Source organism: Hyperolius riggenbachi, chromosome 9, assembly GCF_040937935.1.
Source record: "Hyperolius riggenbachi isolate aHypRig1 chromosome 9, aHypRig1.pri, whole genome shotgun sequence".
NCBI classification, from domain to species: domain Eukaryota; kingdom Metazoa; phylum Chordata; class Amphibia; order Anura; family Hyperoliidae; genus Hyperolius; species Hyperolius riggenbachi.
In genome coordinates this window covers 284,379,161-284,406,696 of record NC_090654.1, presented here as the reverse complement: position 1 = coordinate 284,406,696, position 27,536 = coordinate 284,379,161, and the positions used below count along the sequence as shown (strand labels likewise).

At 44.1% G+C, this 27,536-nt stretch overlaps 1 protein-coding gene across 2 annotated transcripts in view; it reads right to left on the bottom strand.

The window, feature by feature from the left end:
* Positions 1 to 27,536, bottom strand: part of PPP2R5C (protein phosphatase 2 regulatory subunit B'gamma) — a 224,364-nt gene that overhangs the window by 127,866 nt on the left and 68,962 nt on the right. The window contains exon 1 of one of the 2 annotated variants that reach the window (XM_068254709.1): positions 2,174 to 2,355. The exons of the other annotated variant lie outside the window; for it this stretch is intronic. Within the exon in view, the coding sequence (XP_068110810.1) occupies positions 2,174 to 2,267 (94 nt within the window). The 5' untranslated portion in view covers positions 2,268 to 2,355. Of the gene's footprint in view, positions 1 to 2,173; positions 2,356 to 27,536 lie in introns of those variants that run through there. 2 annotated transcript variants of the gene reach the window in all.

Below are 27,536 nucleotides of genomic sequence, written 5' to 3'. Positions count from 1 at the left end.
CAATTACTTTGGGAAATCTAAATTGCAAGTGTGCGCAGGTCTTTCCTGTCCCCATCTTTTGCCCCCCACTCCATAGTCATAATCGGGATGCTCTGTGCTCCCACTTCCCATTGAGCCCGACATGTAAAGCGTGCTGAAACCACTGCGAGTGCCAGGGAATCCTGGTACTACCGCTGAGCATGCATGAGAACATTGTCCAACTGGTGGCCCGCGGGCCGGATGTAGCTCCCAGGGCCTTACTCACTTTTCCTGGAATATTTTTTCTGTCAGACCCACTCCTCTGACAAGCCCACCTTATGTTTGCGCTTGGCTCCTCCCCCCAGCTTGGACATTGATGCTCTGCCTCCTGCAGTGGAAAAAACCCTTTGCTAGACACACCCCCTTGCACATCAAGTTGGACAGCACTGCATGAGAAGATCAGGGGGCAATTGTGCAGGGGGGGCGGTGAGAGGGTGAAGCACCACCAATTACCTGGGAGAGCAAAAGGAACTTTACATGGAGGTGGAGTGAATGCAAACAGGATTCCAGCAATCTGACCCATCGCAGCACGGTGGCGTAGTGGTTAGCAGGGCTGTGGAGCCAGTACAAAAAACATCCGACTCCAACTCAGTTTGTGAAATCACCGACTCCAGGTACCCAAAATTGCTCCGACTCCGAGACTCCTTAGTCTAATACTTACCAGGGCTGTGGAGTCGGTCCAAAAACATCCGACTCCAACTCAGACTCCTCACTCAGTTTATGAAACCACCGACTACGACCCCAGGTACCCAAAATTACTCCGACTCCTCAGCCCTGGTGGTTAGCACTCTCGCCTTGCAGCGCTGGGTCCCCAGTTTGAATCCCAGCCAGGGCACTATCTGCACTGAGTTTGTATGTTCTCCCCGTGTCTGTGTGGGTTTCCTCCGGGCACTCCAGTTTCCTCCCACATCCCAAAAACATACAGATACATTAATTGGCTTCCATCTAAAAATTGGCTCTGGACTGCAACGGACATATGCCTTTGGTAGGGATTAGATTAGGAGCTCCTTCAAGGGACATTTAAGTGAGAGGACTACCAGTATATACTCTTGCACAGGACAGAAGGAAAACAGAGAAATGCACCCCGTATGTATTTAGAGAGTTTAGCCTGTCTAATCCCCCTCATCTGTGACTAATCACCACTGTCATTTGATCTCTTCCCTGTGTCACCTGACTGCCTCAGCAGATAAGCTCATTTGCAAGCACGGGATGTTAACAATATGTCTGCTTCCATGAAAGCAGGAAGTTGATACACTGCAGATTTATTGCAGGATTTGTATCAGCTGTAACAAAGAAATGTTTTTTCTTTGAAGGTTATTATGCTGTTGCTTATCTTTTATAGCAGAGAGAGGAAGGTCCACTTTAAAGAAGACCAGCGGGGGAGGGAGGGGGATACAAGCCTTCAGAATCTCTCCTGTTCTGCAATTAATTTCCGACCCTGAAGTGGTTCTCTAAATACAGAGATTTATAGTTTACCGGACAATAACATTCCTTGTTTGTTTTTAGAGAAACTATATACAGTATAGATTACTTGGGGAAGAACAAAAGGCCAAATAGAAGCTAGGAATTAATAATTCCCCGTAAACAATAGCAAATAATGCATTACACTATTTATTTTTAAAATAATTGTTTTGCCCATCTAGCAGGGGAAAATATAGAAATCCAAATTTAAAAGCCAGGGGGCATTATTTCAACGTCCTCAGCAGGGCCGTGATGTAGGCATCATTCCCTTGATATATGCATTCTCATGAATCAGCACCCTTGCCTGATCAACAAATGGCAAAGGTAAAAAAAACAAAAAGAACAAAAAATACAAGCTTGAGCCCCAATCTACCCAGAAGCCCATTGCTTCCCACCCCAGGCACCTTCCCTGGATAGCGGGTCCACATCCTTTGACATAAGCGGAGCCAGAGGAGAGGGGGGAGGGGAAAGGAAGACCAGAAAGCAGCAAAGCCAGCTTCACGCTGTCAAAAATTAACCACAGCTTTCAAAAGAGCCCAAAAATCCACCGTTAAAACCCAGACGACGTGAGACCGAGGGCGTCTATTGTGTGGCCCCAGGGAGGAGAGAAAGGGTTAATCAGCTCAGCACTTCCTGATTCCCCAAGCCAGCCAGAAACCTTCCCCATCACACAGCACAAAACAGGCAGACTCACCGCGGATGTACAGCAGAGCTGCAGGCTGGAAGGGGCCGTTGGAACTCGCTGCCTCCACCACCATCCTGTTTCCAGTCTGATTACATGACAGCATCAAAGGAATGCCCAGCAGAAACAAAAAACATACAATAAAGAGAAAACACAGCAAGCGTACTCCTTAAGGCAGGGATCCAGCCTCCATCTTGGCTATTAAAAAAAAAAAAAAAAGAAGAAAAAAAAAAAAGGAAGCAGGCAGGTCTAAAGCCGGAGGGAACTGGCTAGAGTGTGATGTCAGAGAAGAGGAGGCAGCCGATTGGCTGAGGCGCAACAACTGAAAATGACACTGTAAAAAAAAAAAAGAAACTAGGAATGGAAAGGGAGTGCTGATTGGCTGTCACATTGCATTAAAGGCTGGGAGATCTTTGGGATCAGGACTCCATTGAAGTGTAACTTTTAATCCATGACACTCAAGGCAGCAGAGGTCAGAGGGGCAGCAGCTTGTGCAGGTCAGGGTAGGGAGAGGACAGAGCTCTGCTCACAGAAGCTTTTGTCTGCTGCCTGTGTGCCGGGGAGAGGGGATGGGCTGACTATGGCTGTACACAGAGCCACTGACCTCCTGGCAGACAATGCCCAGCAGAGGAAACACGTCAGTAACAGGATCAGGAGGACACTATGGAAACAGCTGGGGACAGAGACACGGAACACAGCTACATATTTACAGTGTAATCACTGCTACATGAACAGCCTGAAGAGGGCCCTTTTCCATTAGCAATCGCAATCACAAACGCCAGCGAGTGCGATTTTTCCTTAATTTTGTTATGCGATTGCGATTTTTCATTTGCATTCCATTAGCCCTCTTAAAATCGTTCCAGAAAGCGATTGAGATTTGCGAAGTATACTGAACCAGAGCTCCTAACTGTTCTTTTGGAGGGACAGTTCCTCTTTCCTTCAGGACTCATGTACAGATCTATTATTTAGTTTTATATATATATATATATATATATATATATATATATATATATATATATATATATATATATATATATATATATATATATATATATATATATATATATATATATATATATTAGTATTATAGCATCAACATATACCATAGCTCTGTACAGAGTATATAGTCTGAGGGCCCGTTTATACTATAGCTTGTCCGCATGCGGATTCGCATAGGCAATACAAGTGGATGGGACTGTTTCCACTTGTGCGTCGTGCGGGAGCGTTTTGGTGTGCGGGGGAAATCTGCACGGCAGAGCCGTCAGATTTCGTGTGCGGCTGGAATGCGTGCGATTCGCACGCAATGCTTTTAATAGGGAAATCGCATGCGGTTTTGTCATGCGTTTTTTCCCGCGATTTCGCATGGAAGGTAATATAAATTTACACAGGCAGTGACATGGTTAAAATCGCATATTACCCTTAGGCATGCGAAATCGCGGGGAAAAACGCATGCGGAAACGCATCCGCATGCGATTTCGTCCGCGGTGGAATCCAGGCGATTCCGCACCGCAATAGTGGAAACCAGCCCTTAAAATGGACTTGCACTCTTGCACAGATAAAAGGAAAACAGAGAAATGCACCCTGTATGTATTTGGAGAGTTTAGCCTTTAGCCTGCCTCATCTGTGACTAATCACAAGTTGTAATTTGATCCCTCAGCTAACTGCCTCGGCAGAGAGGCTAATTGAAAAGCACAGGATGTTAATTTGTCTACTTCCATGAAAGCAGGAAGTATATCACTTTTAGAACCCAATTGTCTTGCGAATAAAATTGATAGATATCCTATGGTAATGCACTACGGAGCGCTCCTTTTCTGTTTAGATATGCCTGTTTTCCCAAAATCGGAGCAGCGCAGTGCATAGAACCAAGAACAAGGAAAGGATTTGTGGAAGCGACTGTTTCTGGAGTAGGAGCGCAAGGAATTTGTTTGAAGTGATCATATTTGCCTTTGTGCTGAAGTAATGTCTGTTTACAAATTACAAATTCCCAAAGTACAATGTATCTGCTCTGAAAGCTGCCATTGCATTTTCTTGCATAGCTGCTGTAGTTATATATTAAAATCTATCTAGTGCTCACTTCTCAGCTCTTTCTGCTTCTACGGGAGAGAGAGAGCTCATTTTCAGCACAGCTAGGAATGTAGCAGACAAAGGAATGTAAACACAAGAATGTTATCACCTCTTCAGATGCCACCAGAAGCTGCCCACTCAAGCAAGGAGCTTTCAGCTCAAGAACAAAGTGCTGTGTTTAACTGTTTGAATGCTGTTCTGCTACAAATAATTTTAGAGATAGTATATTTTATGCTTTAAGCTGGGTTTCACACCGCTTTAATGTAAGTGGGCATATGGGGAATACGTAGTGGTAGACCTGGCATATCCACATGATCAGCACACAAGTCAGGCAACTGGCATCGTTTATAAGGGAATGAAGTTGGCAGCCTCCGTATTCCTCACTTCATATGTTTCATGCTCCAGTATGCATAATGAAACTCGGAAGGGTTGAGGTTTACATTTTTAAACCAGTTGTTCTGCGTGTTATGAATCATATTCTATATTTGTCCCAGCTCCTGCCATTAATTATTGGTGGCCCAGACTTCTGCGCACAGGATTATGGGTAAGCTTTCTGACAGGACATGACCAGCCCAATCCTAAGCACTGTAGTTCCCTCTGTAACCATGAGCTACCGATATACTGTGCACTGATTGGTTGCAACACGCATTTGATGAGACACCAGTGGCCATAATTAGGTTGTGGCGGCCCAGAACCAGCAGTATTTCAGGCAGTGGACTAGGCGCAACCTGTGTAGAGATTCTATAGGTGCGTACACACACACGTGACTATAGTCCTTTGAAACGATCGTTCCCCGATCATTTCAAACGACGATCGTTTAAAAAAAAGCAGGCAACGACCATTAAGTCTAACGACGGACGAGCTAGATCGTTAAAAACTAACGATCTAGCTTGGCGGATTTTTTCTAACGACGATCGTTTGCAAAAGTAGTACATCGTTGGAGATGGTCGTTCGTACTAGGCTTGTCATGCGCATTTCGCTATTTCTCCATGGAACTTTTCATTTTTATGCACATGCGCAATAGTTGCTTTACGTGATGTAACGTTCGTTCTAACGATCAGATCGTTACACACCTTTAAAAGCTAACTTTACTTAGGTCGTTCTTTTGTCAATTAAAAGTTTGTTCGTCGGTCACAATGAACGATTGTTGTATGTGTGTACGTAGCTTAAAGAGAAACTCCGACCAAAAATTGAACTTTATCCCAATCAGTAGCTTATACCCCCTTTTACATGAGAAATCTGTTCCTTTTCACAAACAGACCATCAGGGGGCGCTGTATGGCTGATATTGTGGTGAAACCCCTCCCACAAGAAAAGTTTGTACCTTTTTTGGCAGTTTCCTGTCTGGGAACCTTGCTGTATTGTGGTAAATAGCCGTCACAGCTGTTTCCAACTGCCAAAAACCATGCAGCAGCTACATCACCTGCCAACAGTAACATGTTCACCGGAGTTCCTCTTTAAGGCTGGTCAATGAGATGCAAATAATTCTGAGCTGGTGCAGCATTATGCAAATACTGTATGCAAATTTATGCAGCTTAAACAAGAACCAATCAAATCCCGCTGAGGTAAAATTCGACTGGTCCATTTTTAAGTTGCATTATTTTGCATACAAAATGTGCATAATCCTGCATCAACTCAAATTCACTTGAAAAACGCATATGCGTTTTGTATAGGCGAACCGCAATTGCATTAAAACGCACGCAACACTTGAAAAACGCATCTGCGGGAACAGACACGAATGCAGAAAAAACGCACAAAAAATATGCACACGACATAAAACGCGGCCTTTCGTGTTATGTTATGTGTGCACTCAGCCTAATGCTGGGTACACACGATGAGATTTCCCGTTCGATTTGCGGATCGATTCGATTAAATCAAACATGTTCGATTGGATTTCGATCGTTTTTTTCATGATAGGTATGCAAAATCGACGGAAAAAACGATCGAAATCCAATCGAACATGTTTGATTTAATCGAATCGATCCGCAAATCGAACGGAAAATCTCATCGTGTGTACCCAGCATTGCTCTCCCAGCTTGGGGCTCATTCTATGGCCATATGCTTGGCGTTTGCTACCACAGCAGAATTAATGCTCTTAGAACGGCAACGCTTGAATGAGAGCATTCTTGTAGCATTTCCTAGCTTGCTCCTCGTACATGTTGGGCTACTGTTTAGTGGGCTAAAGGTTTATAAACACAGAGCCCAGCGGACAACTGACAAATAGCCAGAAAACTGAAAAATTTTAAGTTCTTAAACGTCACCTTAAAGAGAATCTGTATTGTTAAAATCGCACAAAAGTAAACATACCAGTGCGTTAGGGGACATCTATTACCCTCTGTCACAATTTCGCCGCTCCTCGCCGCATTAAAAGTGGTTAAAAACAGTTTTAAAAAGTTTGTTTATAAACAAACAAAATGGCCACCAAAACAGGAAGTAGATTGATGTACAGTATGTCCACACATAGAAAATACATCCATACACAAGCAGGCTGTATACACCCTTCCTTTTGAATCTCAAGAGATCATGTGTGTGTTTCTTTCCCCCTGCAGCTATCTTCCACTGAAGTGTCAGGCTGTTTCTTCCTGCGGAGTGCAGACAGCTCTGCCTGTATGTAATTCCTCAGTATGTGAAAGCCCAGCCAGCTCAGAGGAGGATTTATCCAGCTTGTAAAAGATAATAGAACAGAGAGAAGCTGCACTAATCTAAATATCACACAGGCAGTGTGCAGAGAGGGGCCTGGATGGGGGAGTTCATAGCAGAACCACAACACTGAAGAACTTGGCAGCCTTCCAGACACAGGCTGACAAGTCTGACAAGAGAGAGATAAGTTGATTTATTACAGAGATGGTGATAGTAGAACGTGCTGCAGTAAGCCAGAACACATTAGAATAGCTTTTGGAACTTGTAGGATGATAAAAAACAGAATGCAATTTTTGTTACGGAGTCTCTTTAACAGAGGGATATGGAGGCTGCCATATTAATTTCCTTTTAAACAATGCATATTGCCTGGCTGTCCTGCTGATCCTGTCTCTAATACTTCTAGCCATAGACCCTGAACAAGCATGCAGCAGACCAGGTGCTCTGACTAAAGTGTGACTAGATTAGCCACCAAGGCTGGTTTCAGGTGTGTGATGCAGATACTACTGCAACCAAAGAGATAAGCAGGACTGCCAGGCAACTGGTATTGCTTAATAGGTAAAACACGACAGCCTTCATACACCTTACAATCAAAAAACAGAGCAATGTAAACTTATCCATATCCATGGACTAAAATGACAACTAAGCAAAAAGAAAAGCATCCGTGTGGTTTATAAAGCAATCGACCACAACTGTGTATAGTAAAGGTGCAAATATATGTGTCCCAAAAATATAAAAACAAAAACGCATCACCAGCGCCGCTGGGAGGGAAAATATAGGGGATAACAATGATGTAAATAAATCATCACTAAGGCCTAGTGCACACCAGAGCGGTTCTGCTGCGGTTTGCGATCCGCTTGCGGCTGCGGATACGCTTGGGTAATGTATTTCAATGAGCTGGGTCACACCAGAGCGGGAGGCGTTTTGCTGAAACGCATACTCCCCGACTGCTGCAGATTTTGGATTGCGGAGGCGTTTCTGCCTCAATGTTAAGTATAGGAAAACCGCAAACCGCTCTGAAAAACGGCACTTCAGAGCGGTTTGCCAGGCGTTTTCTGTTACAGAAGCTGTTCAGTAACAGCTTTACTGTAACAATATATGAAATCTACTACACCGAAAACGCTTCACAAAACTGCAAAATGCTAGGTGAAACGCTACAGAAAAAAGAAAAAGTTTCAAAATCTGCTAGCATTTTGCGGATCTGCTAGCGGTTTTTGGTGTGCACTGGGCCTAAGTGCCAGTGGAGGTAGATATACATATCAAACAGATCACATCAATGACATGAAGCTAGCTATGGACAGCACAGTGAGTACATTTGAAATCGGCGCGGGAGACTTGGGCGCAGGATACAGCGGTATATAGCTGATCCTGCTTCTGCACAAGTCCCGGCCGTGTTAATTACTGTTCCCCCTCCAGGCCGACATGGATAGTGGGGGAATGAAATAATTCGGCTTCCAGTGATTGCTGGAGGCCGAATTATTATGTTTTTAAGCAATCTCGGCTCAGTCTTCTGACGGAGCCGACGTTACTCACTGAGCGCCGCTATAGGAATGATTCCTATTGAAGTCTATGGAGGCGCCGGCTGCGCCCAAATCTAGCAGCGCTGAAAAGCACTGCTCCGCGCACAGTCTCCTTGGTGCAGTTATCATAGTAAAAATAAATAGTAAACTGTCAGTAGCAAGATAAAAAGTAAAATAGCCCTTCACCGTTCCAAAGTACTGACCCTCTCAGCGCCCCCTACGGTGCTTCATCGGATCTCCGAAGAAGCACAGTAAGAGGTGCGATACATGTGAGGTCCAATCACCAGGGGGCGCTGAGAGGGTCAGTCTGACTGTGCTGTGCATAGCTAGCTTCATGTCATTGATGTGATGTGTTTGATATGTATATCTACCTCCACTGGCACTTTGTGATGATTTATTTACATCATTGTTATCCCCTATATTTTCCCTCCCAGTGGCGCTGGTGATGCGTTTTGTTTTTATATTTTTGGGACACACCCTTAAAGAGACTCCGTAACAAAAATTGCATCCTGTTTTTTATCATCCTACAAGTTCCAAGAGCTATTCTAATGTGTTCTGGCTTACTGCAGCACTTTGTACTATCACAGTCTCTGTAATAAATCAACTTATCTCTCTCTTGTCAGACTTGTCGGCCTGTGTCTGGAAGGCTGCCAAGTTCTTCAGTGTTGTGGTTCTGCTATGAACTCCTCCTTCCAGGCCCCTCTCTGCACACTGCCTGTGTGTTATTTAGATTAGAGCAGCTTCTCTCTTCTCTCTTATCTTTTACAAGCTGGATAAATCGTCCTCTGAGCTGGCTGGGCTTTCACATAGTGAGGAATTACAGACAAGGGCAAAGCTGTTTGCAGGAAGAAACGAGCAGCCTGAAACTTCAATGCATGAGAGATGCAGGGGAAAGAAACACACAAATGATCTCTTGAGATTCAAAAGGAAGGCTGTATCTGTATCTGTACCTGCTTGTGTATGGGTGTATTTTCTATGTGTGGACATACTGTACATCAACCTACTTCCTGTTTTGGTGGCTATTTTGTTTGTTTACAAAAACTTTTTAAAACAGTTTTTAACCACTTTTAATGCGGCGGGGAGCGGCGAAATTGTGACAGAGGGTAATAGGAGATGTCCCCTAACGCACTGGTATGTTTACTTTTGTGTGATTTTAACAATACAGATTCTCTTTAAAGCGGATCCGAGATGAAAAACTAACTATAACAAGTAACTTGTCTATATATCTTATCTAAAGTTTAGATAGTTTACACAGCAAATCTAGCTGCAAACAGCTTTAATAGAACATGGTTATTTCTTCCTGTGATACAATGACAGCAGCCATGTTGTTTGCAAACATTACACAGAGGCAGGCTTATCTGTATCTTGAGCACTCAGCCTGTGAAAAAAACCTAATCCCCCCTCTTCCTCCCTCCTCCCCTTTGCCTCTGAAATCTCTGGCTAGTAATACCTCCTCCTGCCCAGACTGAGCTCCCATGAGCCCTTGCTACTGTCTGAAAATGCCTTGGCTCTCTGAAAACCTGTGGGCGTGGCTTGTTTAGTTTATAGGGAATTAGAGCATTAAAACAAAAAAGTATTCGGCTTGAGGAATTTCCTATAAACTATATGAAAGGACCACAATTATGCAATGAGTACATTTCATCTCAGATCCACTTTAAATACATTTGTACCTTTACTATACACAGTTGTGGTCGTTTGGTTTATAAACCATGGATGCTTTCTTTTTTGCTTATTCATACACCTTCACTTCAGTTGTCCTTTATATGCCAACTGCTAACAAGGTTCTGGGCTAACTTTTATGCATTAAAATATTTTGACAAGCCAAAAACAAAACAAAAACATCCATATTTCATAGAATGATTTTAACAAATGTAAATGCCGTAAAGAGAAGCCATCACATTGTCACACGAGACAGCTTCTCACACACAGATATTAGAGTGCATTCTCTACGTATATTTGTCCTTGGACCGGCCAGGTCACTGATGAATGTAGAGTAGTAGGGTGTCTCAGCACCCTAGAGGAAAAAAAAAAAAAAACTCAAAAAACGGGAGCCCAATAGCGCAATATGTTTTCATATATGGAATATCAACAGGTAAGGTATTTGTACTACTCAAAAAGGCAGTTTGCAGACGGGGCAACCGAACCACAAGAAGCAGGTGGAGACAACAAACCCGACTCCACTCGGGGTGGTCCGGCGGACCTGGGTGTGGTCACCCTTCTTTGTAAAAGTGACAAGATTATCGCTATGGTTTCTAGGCTTTACAGACGAGCTCAGCTCGTCCAGTAACGCCGCAGGGCACCACTCAGGCCCTGGTGGGCCGATTTGGACAATTTTTTTTCAAACACGCAGCTAGCACTTTGCTACAGTTTGTTCCGATCGTCGCTGCTCGCCGCCGATCCGCCGCCGATCCGCCGCGAAAGAGGGCCCCCCTCCCCCGCAGACCCCTTGCGCAGCCTGGCCAATGAACGCCAGGCTGCGCTATGGGCTGGAACGGGACTCCCCCTGACGTCACGACGTCGATTAAGTCATCGCGATCGGGGGAAGCCCATACAGGAGATCCCGTTCAGAACGTGATTTCCTGTTGGCAGTATGCGCTGGCGCCGATCAGAGGGGCTGGGCGGATGCCGCAGGGAGGGCGGAATCATGTAGCTAGTGCTAGGCTAGCTACATGCAAAAAAAAAAAAAAAAAATCAGGTGAAGAAAACCCTCCCACTGCCGTGCGCCGAAAATATTCAGAAGGCCCAGCGGGATAAACCATGTGGGTCTGTCTAGACCCCTCCAACAGTGTGTGTGTTGAGAATATGTAAAGCACAATTTGGGTAAAGAGGCACTCCAGTGTGAATAAAATTAGATTAATTGACGAAATCTTTGTATAAAATAAATATTTAGCACAGGCAACGCGTTTCACGGGTCTAAGCCCGCTCCCTCAGGCCAATAACAGTGCCAATTGCAAACAGCCGATCAGCAAAAGGGAGCCTCAACCAAACTAATCAATTCCCGTTTCCCATTTAACCATCTCCCTTTCCCATTTAGCCAAGACTTTACGTCGCCACACACAATACAATAAAGTTTATCCAATTGTACAGCGATTTGATAAAAACGATGGGTTGTCCTGAAAAATGTAAAGCTTTATCATGTGAGCAAGAAATCCGAGCTGATCAGATTTTCAATTTTTCAATATAAGTCGATTGGGAGTGGTGGATTTTTCTGATTAACTTTTATAAACACTGAATGGTGAGATTGTCAATTTATAAAAGTGTACAGACCTAAGCAATTTTTTCAGAGTTTTCAATCTCTCTTTTCATAATTGGGGAATAATTGAACACACGCAGTGTTCTCCCCGGGCTCTTTTAGCCGGGTGCTCCACCCGGCTAGTTTTGGAGACCACCCGGCTGTCATCGGCTCACTTCCTCCTATGCTGTAAACAGAGTTGCTCACAGAAGCATCCGCCCCTGCATTCTCTCATCTCGCCCCGCCCGGCTACTTTTTCATGCCACCCGGCTGGAAAAGATTTCTGGGAGAACACAGACACGTGTGGTACAATGGTCAGAGTTTTGATACTTCAATCAATCAAAAAAATTGATTATTCTTGAATTGGAGAAAAAAAAAAAAATTTAAAAATTGTATAGTGTGTGGCCATCTTAAGTCATTTTTTGGGACAATTTTTGCTACGATAGCTCATCATATGATGGAAGGGCCTCATTCACAGTTTCACCCCACTGAGGGTGGATCACTTGTAACACTGTAATTTCTCCCTCTTAAAGGACCTCTGTCGCAAAAATCTTAACATTTAAATATATGTAAGCATATACAATTAAGAAGTACATTTCCTCCAGAGTAAAATGAGCCATAAATTACTTTTCAGTAGGTAGTAGAAATCTGACAGAACCGACAGGTTTTGGACTAGCCTATTGCCTAATGGGGGGTCCACAATGATTTATTTATTTTCAAAATGCACTTAGTGATTGGCAGTTGCTCCGTCCACCTGCCAAAAAAGTCTACGGTGAGCAGGGAGGCTTGTCAGCTTCTCTTTGAATAAATCTCTTTCAGGGAGCGTCTTTATAAAGAATAACGGCCATGCTGAGAATCCCTTATGTAGAGATGGACTAACCCAAAACCTGCCAGTTCTGTCAGATTTCTACTACTTACTGTAAGTGACAGCAACATAGGAGAAAAGTAATTTATGGCTCATTTTACTCTGGAAGAAACTTACTTCTTATTTGTGTGTTTTAAATGTTAAGATTTTCGCGACAGTTCCTCTTTAAGGCCTCGTTCACACTAGACGCGTTGCCGTCCGTACTTCAGCAATGCGTACGAACATCAGCAGCGCATAGACCGCACTGTCTGATGTTCACACTGCATGCGATCCGTACCAGTGCGGTGCGCAAGCGCATTTTTTCCCAAAACACGCAGCTGACCCATTCACTTTCAGTGAACGGCATCAGCTACGCAACGCATGCAAACGCAGGTGTCGTGCGATTGTACACGTTGCGGTCCGATCGTACGGCCATCTGCGTATGAGGAGGTGAACGAGGCCTTCCTGTCCCAGCTCTACACAAATATGGAATAATTACCTGCATCCAAAAATCTAAAAAGTGATAAGCTGGTTGCTATGGGAAACGATATCGCTTTTGCGACAAGTATTTTATAGAGTATTTCAGGCATTGCCTTTCTATCGACAAATGTTCTTGCCACGCAGAAAAGCTATTTTTGGCAGATAATGCAAAGTTGGGGTTTTTATTTTTTTCAAATGTGTAAATCTCTTTTTTTGGCTCGGCCTCTCTGTTCCTTTCTGTTAGGACAATGGAAACAACATGTCTAATATTTCCGCTTCTGCTGCATCCACTTCCCTCAATTGACTAGAGAGGAGGCGCTGGGACGGGGCCGCTCGCACCTGCATTACAACGCTCATCAAAGGGCAACTGTAGCGAAAACAACAGTGAATGGAATGGTTTATTTTTTTTAAATAAATATTCATTAATTAAATATTATTTAGTCAGTGTTTGTCCATTGTAAAATCTTTCCTCTCCCTGATTTACATTCTGAGATTTATCACTGGTGAGGACATCTTTAGCTCTGCCAGGTGATCTCTGTGGAATGTTCGTTACTGGGAGTCCTATGTACAGAGGGAGATTCTGCTTGCTTGTTGGAAAAAGCAGTTATTACCCACAATGCAAAGAGTATAACGTAATGAAGAACAGAGGCGCCAACAGGATAAAATCAATTCTTAAAGAGACTCCGTAACAAAAATTGCATCCTGTTTTTTATCATCCTACAAGTTCCAAAAGCTATTCTAATGTGTTCTGGCTTACTGCAGCACGTTCTACTATCACCATCTCTGTAATAAATCAACTTATCTCTCTCTTGTCAGACTTGTCAGCCTGTGTCTGGAAGGCTGCCAAGTTCTTCAGTGTTGTGGTTCTGTGATGCATCTCCCTCCTCCAGGCCCCTCTCTGCACACTGCCTGTGTATTATTTAGATTAGGGCAGCTTCTCTCTTCTCTATTATCTTTTACAAGCTGGATAAATCGTCCTCTGAGCTGGCTGGGCTTTCCACATACTGAGGAATTACAGACAAGGGCAAAGCTGTTTGCAGGAAGAAACGAGCAGCCTGAAACTTCAGTGCATGAGAACGGGGAAAGAAACACACAAATGATCTCTTGAGAGTCAGAAGTAAGGCTGTATACAGCCTGCTTGTGTATGGATGTATTTTCTATGTGTGGACATGCTGTACATCAACCTACTTCCTGTTTTGGTGGCCATTTTGTTTGTTTATAAACAAACTTTTTAAAACTGTTTTTAACCACTTTTAATGCGGCGGGGAGCGGCGAAATTGTGACAGAGGGTAATAGGAGATGTCCCCTAACACACTGGTATGTTTACTTTTGTGTGATTTTAGCAATACAGATTCTCTTTAAAACTTTTAAAATGGCTTAGGAGGCAGTGGTTGAACCCCCCCCCCAAAACAATCACTTTTTTGTACACCCCAGGGTTTTTCTGCAACGAGTTTCACGGGTATGTTCCCACTTCCTCAGGCAATAGAAAATAGGAGTACACACAGTACAGTCTCAAGGTCACGATATGCACCTCTGGTGACAGGAGAGGCTTCAAAAGAGGTCAGAAGTATATACATAAGAGTAATAATGTAGGCTCCTTGTATTGTGGCAGCTGGCTGTGAGTGAGGGAATACACATCACCTCTGTGGGAGTCAGTCTGCAGTGCAAGGCGATCTAGTCGCAGCGGTGTGATGGAGAGACCATAAAACCTCCCTCATTGGCATGACCAAAAATGTCTCCCAAAAAGGAAATCCCCACTGATTTAAAGTGCACGGGACAGAAGGAAAACGAGAGTCATGCAACCTGTATGTATTTAGCCTGTCTAATTCCTCCTCATCTGTGACTAATCACAATTGTAATTTGATCCCCCCCGTGTCACATGACTGCCTATGACAGATAAGCCCATTTGAAAGCACAGGCTATAAACAATAGGTCTGCTGCCATGAATAATGAAGAAGAAACTGTGCAAATGTATTTTAGTATTTGTATCCCCTGTGCACATTTCTGGCACTATCTGATGCAGCACTAATTGGTGAACGGGAATATATGTTCCCTGAGCTAATGAGATTGATTTTTACCATTAAAAATACTTTTCTCAGTTCATAGTGAAAAATACACTCTGTAGCATTATTTCAGAATCAAATATCTTCACCATAAATTGTGACAGGAACATAATCTAAGTTTTGTGATAAGCGGTAAGAATAGCCAAACAAAATTTGTGTCTTTTTATCTACAATAGCACTTTTTTTTTTTAAACTGTAATTAGTAAAACTGAGAAATAATGTGTTTTTTTTACTATTGTTTTCCCATTATAATTCATAGAAAGCAAAAATTGTTTGAGGGAAAAAATGGCATACAATGAACGCCTAGTTTGTCTTGAGAAAAACAATATATATTTGTAATGATCCGCTCAGCTGGCTGCACAGGCAGCCAGCTGTTTGACCATTCCTTATGTCTGAGAGATGCAGGTCTCTGGAAAAGAGACCTGGCTTCATCTTGCAACTTTCAGAGTTGCTTTGCTGAGAGATTTGCATACATGCAAATTGCTCAGCTGTCTCGTTTGAGGGCTTGCAGTATAAAAGCCTGCTGCTGACCAGAAGGCTTCGCTGGTCATAACGGTTTGTAAACACACTCCTGGAGTGTCAGCCTTCTCTGTTGGATTGTTAGCTAACAGAGTAATTCTGGGGACTGTATTAGACACCCCTCTAGTTCAGTCAGGTTGTATATTTGTATTGCCTGTTCTGTCTGTCTGTTGGGTGCTAACCAGAGCAGCGGTTGCTACTGGTAGCTCTTTCTGTTTCTATACTTGGATCACACTCGCTCTGGCGGAAAGAGCAGTGGATCTTGCTAATCTCTGTTGCTTTGCTTGAATCGCACTTGCTCTGGCGGAAAGAGCAGTGGATCCTGCTAGCTCTGTTGCTTTACTTGGATCACACTCGTTCTGGCGGAAAGAGCAGTGGATCCTGCTAACTCTGTTTCCCTATTTAGATCGCACTCGCTCTGGCGGAAGAGCGGTGGATCGTATCAATCACTTATTCCTGTTTTCGTGTATCTGTCTTGTCTGATACAAACGCTTGCTGGAGGCTCGGTGAGGTAACCGTTAAGCAAGCGCTCGCATCCTCTGTTTCGTGTTTGTCTGTCGGTGGTTAGTTAGGCGTGCTTGTCTCTGTTGTGCTTAACATGCGGAGATCGCGCTGTAAACACATTCGCTGTTGCGAATGAGTGCGGTGTTCGCGTTTAGTTAGCGTTTGTTATTTTCCTTACCTTCTCATTGTATGATTTGCTGTGCCTTTGCTACTCTCGTGCTCTGCCTTGCTGTAGCCTTGTGTCACCTCTGGCAATCGCCTCTCTCGCGATTGCGTTCCTACTTCGTATCTGCTGTTGTGTGTGCACCGTTGCAGGTGGGCGACTAGTTTGGTGCACACACATACATTCTGTCCCTGTGCTCATTCTCATTCGCGTGGGATTGCGTTCTCACTTGGTTTTCTCTGTTGTGTGTCCACCGTCGCAGGTTGGCGACTAGATTGGTGCACACACATACATTCCTCCTCTGTGCTTATTCAGTCTTGTGTCGCTGTTAGCAATCGCCATCCCTTGCGATTGCCTTCTCACCTGATCTTCATGGTTGTGTGTTCATCGTCGCTGGGTGGCGACTAGATTGGTGGACACACATACACTGTCGCTTTAGTCTCTCTTGCATTGCGTTCTTCCCTTCATACAATTCCTGTCTGGCATCTGTGGCACGGCAGAGGATCCTCTGCATGCCACAGCTCCATCTGCCGACAGGAATCTCCCTCTACAGGTGCGTTGCACCTTTTGCTGGGTTCTCTCAAATTATACGCTTGTGGAGGATTTCCGCATTGTCAGCGCGTGTCCTGTGCGCTGACCATGGAGAGAATTCCACATTCGTTACAATATTTCATTTCTGTGTCATAAGTAGGGATAAAGTTATTTCTGATTAAATAAGGACATCGCTAAATTGTCAAAACTGCTCTGGTCCATAAGTGGGAAACAAGGTCTGGATGCAGAGTGGTTAAAGAGAACCTGTACTGAGTAAAATTATTTAAAATAAACACATGAGGTAACTTCAAATGAACATTACATAGTTACCTTGCCATCAGTTCCTCTCAGAAGCTCACCATTTTCTTCTTACAGTGATCCCTTCCAGTTCTGACAACATTTTGTCAGAACTGAAATATATCAGTTGCTGTCAGTTACAGCTGAGAGGAGAACTGATGTGTACATGTTTCCCTATGGCTCAAGTGGACGATGTTACAGTTTAACAGTGTGCTGACCAGGAAGCTGTTATGGGGTAATAGCCATTTTCAAAATGGAGGACGGAGAATTCCATTGATCACAGTGGACAAACAGGATGCAGGAGAGGAAAAATAGATTGATGAGTACACTATACAGGAGGCATGTATGACTTGTGCATGTTTATTTTGACTTTTAATGTTCAGTTCAGGTTTTCTTTAAAGAGGAACTCCGGTGAACATTTTACTGTTGGCAAGTGATGTAGCTGCTGAATGGTTTTTGGCAGTTGGAAACAGCTGTAAACCGCTATTTCCCACAAAAGTTCGAACTTTTCTTGTGGGAGGGGTTCCTTGTGGGAGTGGTTTCACCACAATATCAGTCATACAGCGCCCCCTGATGGTCTGTTTGTGAAAAGGAATAGATTTCTCATGTAAAAGGGAGTATCAGCTACTGATAGGGATAAAGTTCAATTTTTGGTCGCAGTTTCTCTTTAAGGGCCTGTTTCCACTAGACGCGTTGCTATGCAGAAACCGCTCTGCATCGCAACGCAAGTAAACTGCAACCAATTCGCGTGAGTGGAGTAGTTTCCATTGCCGTGAGTTTACATACGCGACCGGCGCGATGCGACGCAGGGGAAAGCATGGCTAGCATGTTGCAGTTTTCCGCAGCATCAGAGTCCCTGGGAAGCCGCCTCCGGTTGTACGGAAGACACCAGAAGTACTTGTGGAGGGATAAGAGGCGATACGGCGATCGCCTCGCATCTTAATCGCTAGTGGAAACGGGCCTTAATGAAGTCAGGCAAAGCCTCTAGGAGCGGATTCACTTATCAGCTGCCTGTTAAAGGGGAACTGAAGTAAGAGGTGTACGGAGGCTGCCATATTTATTTCCTTTTAATCAATACCAGTTGCCTGGCAGCCCTGCTGATCCTCTTCCTCTAATACTATTAGCCATAGCCCCTTAACAAGAATGCAGCAGATCAGGTGTTTCAGACTTTAAAGTCCGATCTGACAAGACTAGCAGCATGCTTGTTTCTGGTGTTATTCAGATACTACTGCAGAGAAATAGACCAGCAGGGCTGCCAGGCAACTGGTATTGATTAAAAGGAAATAAATATGGCAGCCTCCGTATACCTCTTTCTTCAGTTCCCCTTTAAAAGACCGGCAGCTGATGGCTTGTAGTGGAGTTCCCATTCTCTAGGAGGTATACAAGGAACTGTCCACCTGCTGGTTGCCAGAGGTTACTGCACATTTCAGTTGTAACATTTCATATACTAATAATCCGAACATTTGTATAGCGCTTTTCTCCTGTCGGACTCAAAGCGCTCAAGAGCTGCAGCCACTGGGACGCGCTCAGGAGGCCACCCTGCAGTGTTAGGGAGTCTTGCCTTGAACTCCTTACTGAATAGGTACTTGACCTAGCCAGGATTCGAACCCTGGTCTCCCATGTCAAAGGCGGAACCCTTAACCAGTACACTATCCAGCCATATACACCTTATTGCAAGAAGGCTAGAATTCTAATATCCTGAAAAATGAATGAAATAACATTTAGGGCCCTTCTCCACTAAGCATGATTCGATGCAAAAATCGGATTGCGCCCATTTTGAAGATCACAACAGCTTTGAGTCTGACATGTAAATGCTGTTTTTCCACTGGTGCCGTTTGTTTTTTTTACCCTCGAATTGCAATCGTCAACCTGCACGATTTTTGGTGCATTTGCGCTCCTATACTTTGTACAGGACCGCAAGAAATATTGCATCATAATCGTGCCGCTATGCCATTTTCCCAGCGACCTTTTCTTCCCGCCTGTCGGAAATCCCAAGCGCACTTTAATCATGATGTACAGGCAATGGATCGCAACACAATCGCGGTGAAACATCAGTTGTGCAAACTACAGGGAACACAACCGCGACAAAGGGCGATCTCGCATGCGACTGCTTTTCCTAGTGGAAAAAGACCCCTCGATGAAATGCATATAAAACATTGCTGAGCACATAAACATCTCTTGGTGTATTGCAATAATTGCAGAGCGATGTCGTTGGGGCTCTCGCAATAAATATTTATACACGCAGGCTGGATCGCAGCATTCAATTAAAAAGCTCCCAGCTGTGCAGCCCTGCAGGTGAGCAGGGAAAGTGATTACATGGAGGACGTGCTGGCTGGCTGCAATCTAGATATCATGCTACGCTGACCGCCACTATATGACAGAATACCGGCCTGACAAGAGTGCGAGTCTCCTCTCCTACACACCGGCACTTCTTTGGTGTTCTACACGATACAATTCTATTTACGATCCGATTAAATCCAACATTTCCGAATCAGGCCCCCCTATGGGGTCGCAGGCATAAGGGGGGAGCATGCCCCGATCGTGGGGGGTCGAAAATTCCCCCCACCCCCTCCGCTAGCGCTCCCCCCTCTGCAATCAGGATTCGATTCAATGCAAAACAATGGCAAATCTAATTGAATCGAATCCTGATCGGACATGTTGGATTTAATCGGATCATAAATAGAATCGTAATTCAATCGTATAAAGAATCGTATCGTGTAGATTGGGCTTTACACACCGTTGGACAGCATCGTAGATTGCGCTCCAATTATTTCCATTCGTTTGGACTGCTTGGTCAAATTTGACTGAACGCGTTTGCCTCTGAGGAAGCGGCCTCCAGCCGTGAAACGCGTCAGGCTTTTTTTTGGGTTCTGTGATTGGATACCTTATTCATATCACTGCAATCAAGGAAAATAGATGTTTATGAAGAATTAAACAGATTGATGCTGTTCCTTTAAAACCCCTTGTGGACTGTTTTGTATATATCGAAGTATAGAGTGGGGTGGAACCGACTGGATACATTTTTATCTGTCTCTTATACCGGCCTGACAGCCAACCACTTGCAATACTATGTACTTTAAAACAGACCTGCATTCAGACTTCCTCTCTGCTCTAAAATATAAGCAATTGCATAATATATTTTAAAGGGGAACTGTGAGAATGAGAGGGATATGGAGGTTGCCATATTTATTTCCTTTTAAACAATACCAGTTGCTTGGCTGTCCTGCTGATCTATTTGGCTGCAGTATTGTCTGACTCACACCAGAAACAAGCATGCAGCTAACCTTGTCAGATCTGAAAATAATGTCAGAAACACCTGATCTGCTGCATGCTTGTTCAGGGGCGATGGCTAAAAGGATGACAGCCAGGCAACTGGTATTGCTTACAAGGAAATAAATATGGCAGCCTCCATATCCCTCTCACTTAAAGCGGACCCAAACCAAACATTTTTTTAATTATAATATTTAGTTGCACCACTCTGACGCAAACAAAGATAAATAAACACTCCTTCAAGCCTATGAACATTTCAGTGCATGCTTTTCACCCTTCTCTTTTCATAACTAGAGTTATACAGGTGGCAGCCATTAGCAATTCCTCCTATGCTGGACACCACCTACTCCACCAGACTGCCGGATTCTGTCCCGGCAATATGAAAGGAAGGGAGGGGTTCCTCCAATAAATGTAAAATATTCTATATTTATCATCCTGGAGCTGAAAAAAGGCTGCTATTTATTATTATACTTTAGAAAATAGATTTTATTCCTGAAATCTTGTATTTTTAATTTGGATCAACTTTAAGGTGTCCTTTAAGATCAAAATGCTGCTACTACGACTAGGTTATTACTGTTGTGATTTAAATGAAGCAGACCTGTGTCTTCTCCATACTAAATCAGACAGACATCACTGATCGATGTTTGATCCACATTTGGTTGGAAAGAAAAGTTCAGTCAATCTGGTGTTTTTATCAAAAATGTTTCCAACCAGCACCAGGGATTTTCAACTAAACTTGTTATTCATCTTTTCACAGTGAACAAAACAACACAAATAGTCCTTATGCTGGGAATACATGATGAGGTTTTTTTTCGGCAGATTAAGTGGCTGATCATTTTCAGATCGTTTTTCCGAATCAATTTCCATTCATTTTCTATGGGAAAATAGATCAGAAAAAGGATCAAAATCATATCGGACCTGTTGGAAATGATCTATTGAGCCGTCTATCTGCCAAAAAACTCACGGTGTATTCCCAGCATCACAGGAACATAGTAAGCATAGCTCAAATGGTTGTATGTACAGCTCTCAGGGCTGGAACCCACAAGAGCGGTTTTGTGAGCATTTCTGGAGCGATTCAAGACAAATAGACAAGACAAATAACATTTATATTGCGCTTTTCTCCTTGCGGACTCAAAGCACCAGAGCAGCAGCCACTAGGGCGCGCTCTATTGGCAGTAGCAGTGTAAGGGAGACTTGCCAAAGGTCTCCTACTGAATTAGTGCTGGCTTACTGAACAGGCAGAGCCGAGATTCGAACCCTGGTCTCCTGACAGAGACAGAGCCCTTAACCATTACACCATCAGCCAACGCTAGTGTTTTGGAAAAACGCTCAGCTTATGTTAATGGGTGGGGCAACTTCCACTGGAGCGTTTGCGATTCCTCAAATCGCAAACGCAGGATATGCAGCATTTTGGGAGCGTTAGCGCTTCAATGTAAAGTATATAAACGCTGGCTTAATCGCTCATTAAAACCTGCATGGAGCGATTTTGCTAGCGTTTTAACCTTACCACACACTGTAACAAAATTAAAATTAATTGAAAGGACCAATCAGACTTTAAAACACTAATCGCTACACAACCGCTGGCAAATTGATTACACTTTGTAAAATCCCTTCCTAAAACGCTCATGAAACCGCTGACAAACTGCTCATACAAAATGCTAGCGCTTGCGATTAGCGATAGCGTTTTGCAGTGGGTTCTAGGCCTTAAGGCCACATACACACATCAGACTATAGTCTTTGGAAAATGAAAGATCACAGACCAATCTTACCCCCTTCCATGTAGTATGAGAGCCATACTCTACACAGTCTATTCTATGGAGCTGCACTCCACATCAGAAAAAAATCTTTGCAAGATGCTGCACACAAAGATGCTGTACAGACACAAAAGATCAGTATCTGCAAAAGATCTGTTCCTGCCAAAAATCCATTCCTGCAAATTGCAATGATAGTCTATGAGATCTGCAGATCATCATACACACATGATTTAACCGACATTCATCTGCAGATCAGATCCACCAGGATGGATTTTCAGATCTGCAGATGATTGCTTGATCTGCAGATGAATGTCAGTTAAATCATGTGTGTATGATGATCTGCAGATATCATAGACTATGAATGCAATTTGCAGGAATGGATCTTTTTCAGATACTGATCTTTTGTGTCTGTACAGCATCTGTGTGTGCAGCATCTTGCAAAGATTTTTTTCTGATGTGGAGTTCAGCTCCGTAGAAAAGACTGTGTAGAGTACGGCTCTCATACTACATAAAGGGTGGTAAGATTGGTCTGTGATCTTTCATTTTCCAAAGACTATAGTGTGATGTGTGTATGCACCTTTAGAGAGGTAAAAAAATATTGTTGAAGGATTCTTCGGTACTTATCCGTTAGCCGGGCGCATCCGGCAGGTGGCGCTGTTGTAGCGAATTTCGATGCGCTGTTGTATCTAATTCCATTCATAGTTACTGAACGTAGTACTGTGTGAATTGAAGCGCCGCAGGTGGCGCTAATTTCATTGTTGATACGTAACGATACAGTGTGTTAATGTCAACGAATATACATTGTATTTGAAGTGGCCGGAATTAAAATGAAGGCGGCGGCAATGTAACACATGAAGCCGCCGTCTTCGTCTGTTCTTCTTCTTCTCCCCCTTTGCCCTCTCGCTTGTATACAATGCTGCCAGCCTGCGGGGACATGCGTGTCCCCCCAGAGTCGTTCGTCGCGGCAGGGAAGCCTGCTTGTTTCCTTGCGACGAACGACTGTGGGGGGACACGCGTGTCCCCCCCCCCCCAGCTGGCAGTGTTGTATAGAAGCGAGAGGGCAAAGGGGGAAAAGAAGAACAGACGAAGGCGGCGGCTTCATGTGTTACATTGCCGCCGCCTTCATTTTAATTCCGGCCACTTCAAATACAATGTATATTCGTTGCCATTAACACACTGTATCGTTACGTTGCGTATCAACAATGTAATTAGCGCCACCTGCGGCCACCTGTTACCATAGTAACTATGAATGGAATTAGATACAACTGCGCATCGAAATTCGCTACAACAGCGCCACCTGCCGGATGCGCCCGGCTAACGGATAAGTACCGATTCTTCACACTAAAGGTGGCCACTCATGGTCCAATTTCTAGCGAAAAATCGTTCGAGCGATCAGAAATTCTGATTGGAAGAAAAATTGTTCACTACACCATCAACGAACCAAACTTTGGTTTGACAAAAATCCAGTTGTACGATTTTTTTTATAATAGTTTATAATCGATTGTGCCTATCAACTAAGATTATTTTCAACCAATCCTATCAGAATATCTGATCGCTCGAACGATTTTTCACTAGAAATTGAACCATTAGTGGCCACCTTAAGTGTTTTCGCTTTTAAAGAGCTGGCGATTATTAAAATCGCTTTAGAAGCGCTTCTGCAATGTAGCTCTATGTGAGTGTCTTACATGAGCGATGAGCTTTCTTTCCAGTCACAAACGCGGCTCCAGCACCATTTCCTGAGCGTTTGCGCTTCAATTCAAAGTATAGGAAAATCGCAAAGTGCTTGAAAAGCGATCTGCCCAGCACTATTAAGAATAAATATATTGTATTTATTCAGTTCCAGGTCAGAGTTCACTTCCTAAATGTCGTCAGGAAGAAAAAAAAACGCTGTACTAAAGAGAATAGAAAAGCGCTTAAAGCGCAAATCGCTCTAAAAGCGAAAGGAAAATGGCTTTCAAAAGCGATCACAAAAGCAATTTATAGTGTGAACTAGCCCTGAAAATCCCTGGTGCTGGTCGGAAACGTTTAAGATTGATCTGTGAGTGTCAACAGGCCGTGCGCAGGGGAACAAACAACAGTGTGCAGTCTCCACCCCCCTTTACTACGATCTGGTCTTTAAAAAATGGAATGTCCAGGCTATTAAAAGTGTTTCAGAGTGAGCAGCTTCAGCCACGGCGCTGTGCAATCATATATGGAGCCCAATCTATAGAAAGGGCATCGCTGACGGTCTCGGGCCTCGGAGAGAGAGTGCTATGCGGCCTGCAACTTCTAAACCACTTCCTGGAAAATAAACATCAGCTTCCCCCTTATACAGTCTCTCCAGCCTACACAAGTCACTTTCCCAGTTACTGCCATCTAGTGTTCAGTTACTCGTTATGCCATCGCAGCTCCCTCCCCCCCCCCCCACCCCAATCAGATTAGACAGAGAACAGACGTAAAGATTCAATTAGTAGAATGCATTTGCCTTAATAAGCCTGAGATTACTTGAATCGGCAGCTGCGTTCGCTTTTCTCATTACAGCCTGCTTTCTCTGCCCCATTCCTGCCTTTTACAGTTAATGCTAACCTAAATCCCGCTATGCCAGTTACAACAGACCTCACTGACACACTCCTACACAACTGGCAGTACATGGCTGCTATTACACTTCAGTGCATGGCCTCTGCCAGTTACAACAGACCTCACTGACACACTTCTACATGACTGGCAGAACATGGCTGCTATTACACTTCAGTGAGTGGCTGCTGCCAGTTACAACAGAACTCACTGACACTCATACACAACTGTCAGTACATGGCTGCTATTACACTTCAGTGTGTAGCCTCTGCCAGTTACAACAGACCTCACTGACACACTCCTACACAACTGTCAGTACATGGCTGCTATTACACTTCAGTGCATGGCCTCTGCCAGTTACAACAGACCTCACTGACACATACACAACTGGCAGTACATGGCTGCTATTACACTTCAGTGTGTGGCCTCTGCCAGTTACAACAGACCTCACTGACACACTTCTACACAACTGGCAGTACATGGCTGCTATTACACTTCAGTGCGTGGCCTCTGCCAGTTCCAACAAACCTCACTGACACTTCTACACAACTGGCAGTACATGGCTGCTATTACACTTCAGTGCATGGCCTCTGCCAGTTACAACAGACCTCACTGACACACTTCTACACAACTGGCAGTACATGGCTGCTATTACACTTCAGTGAGTGGCCTCTGCCAGTTACAACAAACCTCACTGACACTTCTACACAACTGGCAGTACATGGCTGTTATTACACTTCAGTGCGTGGCCTCTGCCAGTTACAACAAACCTCACTGACACTTCTACACAACTGGCATTACATGGCTGCGATTACAGAAACAGGAACGCAAACTATCAGCCGACACCACCTGCGTTTTGTTATCAGATTCCGACGTTGGGTACAGTCAAAAATGAAAGGAAACCATGGTAAACCTTTCCATTAGTGCAATGCGTTTGCGATATTTATTCCATGATCGCAATTGGTGACCTGATGCATTTTTTCTTGCGACTGAGCAAGAAAATCGCATAATCGCCCTGCTATGCAATTTTTCCACACGTTGGCAATTCAAAATAAAAACCAGCTCATTTTTCCTCCGGCGGCAAATCGCTAGAGCAATGCAATCGCAGTAGTGGAAACGTGGTTGCATTAAAGCATTTCTTAGTGGAAAAGAGACCTTCCCCAATCTTATTAGATGTAGACGTATAGATAGATATACAGTTTAACTATCTAAGTCATGGTGACCCAGAACTCATTGGAGTGTGTGAGGGGCTACAATGGTCCTAAAATCCCCCTTACTAAATAGCATGGAAAACAAAAGTATGCTTTCTTAGAAACAGAAAGAATTTGCGATAATTCAGGTTGGAGTGAGCTTGAGATGTCTCCCAGTGCATCACTGCTGAATATATGCAAACTAACCATTGTCGTCCGTAGAAGCTAAACACACCTCCAGAACCGCTGGAATGCAATGATGTGTCAGCTGTTAAATGTACAGAGCCACAATAATCCAACATGCATACAGACTGTTTTGGACTGGTTGGTCTTCATCAGTGCATTGCATGGATTAATGTGGCTCTAAAGAGTAGGACTTAAAACACAAAGAGGTCCAGACTAACCAGTAAGCGCATAGTGACCCAGAACTCATGCACTGATGAAGACCAACCAGTCTGAAACAGTCTGTATGCATGTTGGATTATTGTGGCTCTGTACATTTAACAGCTGACACATCATTGCATTCCAGCGGATCTGGAGGTGTGTTTAACTTCTAAGGGTAGAATGGTTAATTTGCATATATTCAGCAGTGATGCACTGGGAGACATCTCAAGCTCACTCCAACCTGAATTATCGCAAATTCTTTCTGTTTTAAGAAAGCAAACTTTTGTTTTCACTATCAAACGCAAGCCACAAAGTTATGCCCTGCTTCTATAAGTGCCTTATATTGACACTCACCCGGCCATGGTAGCTCGCAGGGAAATTCTCCCTGCAAATATAAACAGGCAGCACAATGCAGGACTTCACTAATGAATATATCTTTGTGCTGCAAACAGACCCGTGAATCAGTGCGGATGCCAAGACCTTGTGCAAGGAAAACCCCGGGATTAACCATTCGCTGCCAACACACTGCGCTAACGTTACAGCACAGACTCTCAAAGTTGTCTGCATTGCATGCTTTTTACAATAAAAAATATAATGTAGGTATTTGAATGGCGGGGTCCCGTGGTACCTTGCTGCTAGGAGAGTGGGAGGAGTTATCCCAGCACACAATCACCCAGTCCTGCCTACGTCCTCCCGCTTCTTGCTGGGAGATTAAAGGTGGCCAGACATGCATCAGACGATGTACTGGCAGATCGACCTAGAGACAGATCTCAGGGCTGGTGCACACCAAGGGCGCTTCTGAGCACTTCTAAAAACACTAGTGCTTTAGAAAGCGCTTGGCTAATGTATTTGAATGGGATGGAGCACACCAGAGCCATGTGATTTTTTTTTTTTTGCAGTATTTCTCATTTCTGCAGCAATTCAGCCTCAAGGTTAAAGGGATACTGTAGGGGGGGGGGGGGGGGGAGGGTCAGGGGAAAATGAGCTGAACTTACCCGGGGCTTCTAATGGTCCCCCGCAGACATCCTGTGTTGGCGCAGCCACTCCCCAATGCTCCGGCCCCACCTCCAGTTCACTTCTGGAATTTCTGAATTTAAAGTCAGAAAACCACTGCGCCTGCGTTGCCGTGTCCTCGATCCCGCTGATGTCACCAGGAGCGCACAGCGCAGGCCCAGTATGGTCTGTGTCTGCGCAGTACACTCCTGGTGACATCAGCGGGAGCGAGGACACGGCAATGCAGGCACAGTGGATTTCAGACTTTAAAGTCTGAAATTCCAGAAGTGAACTGGAGGCGGGGCCGGAGCATTGGGGAGTGGCTGTGCGGGCACAGGATGTCTGCGGGGGACCGTTAGAAGCCCTGGGTAAGTTCAA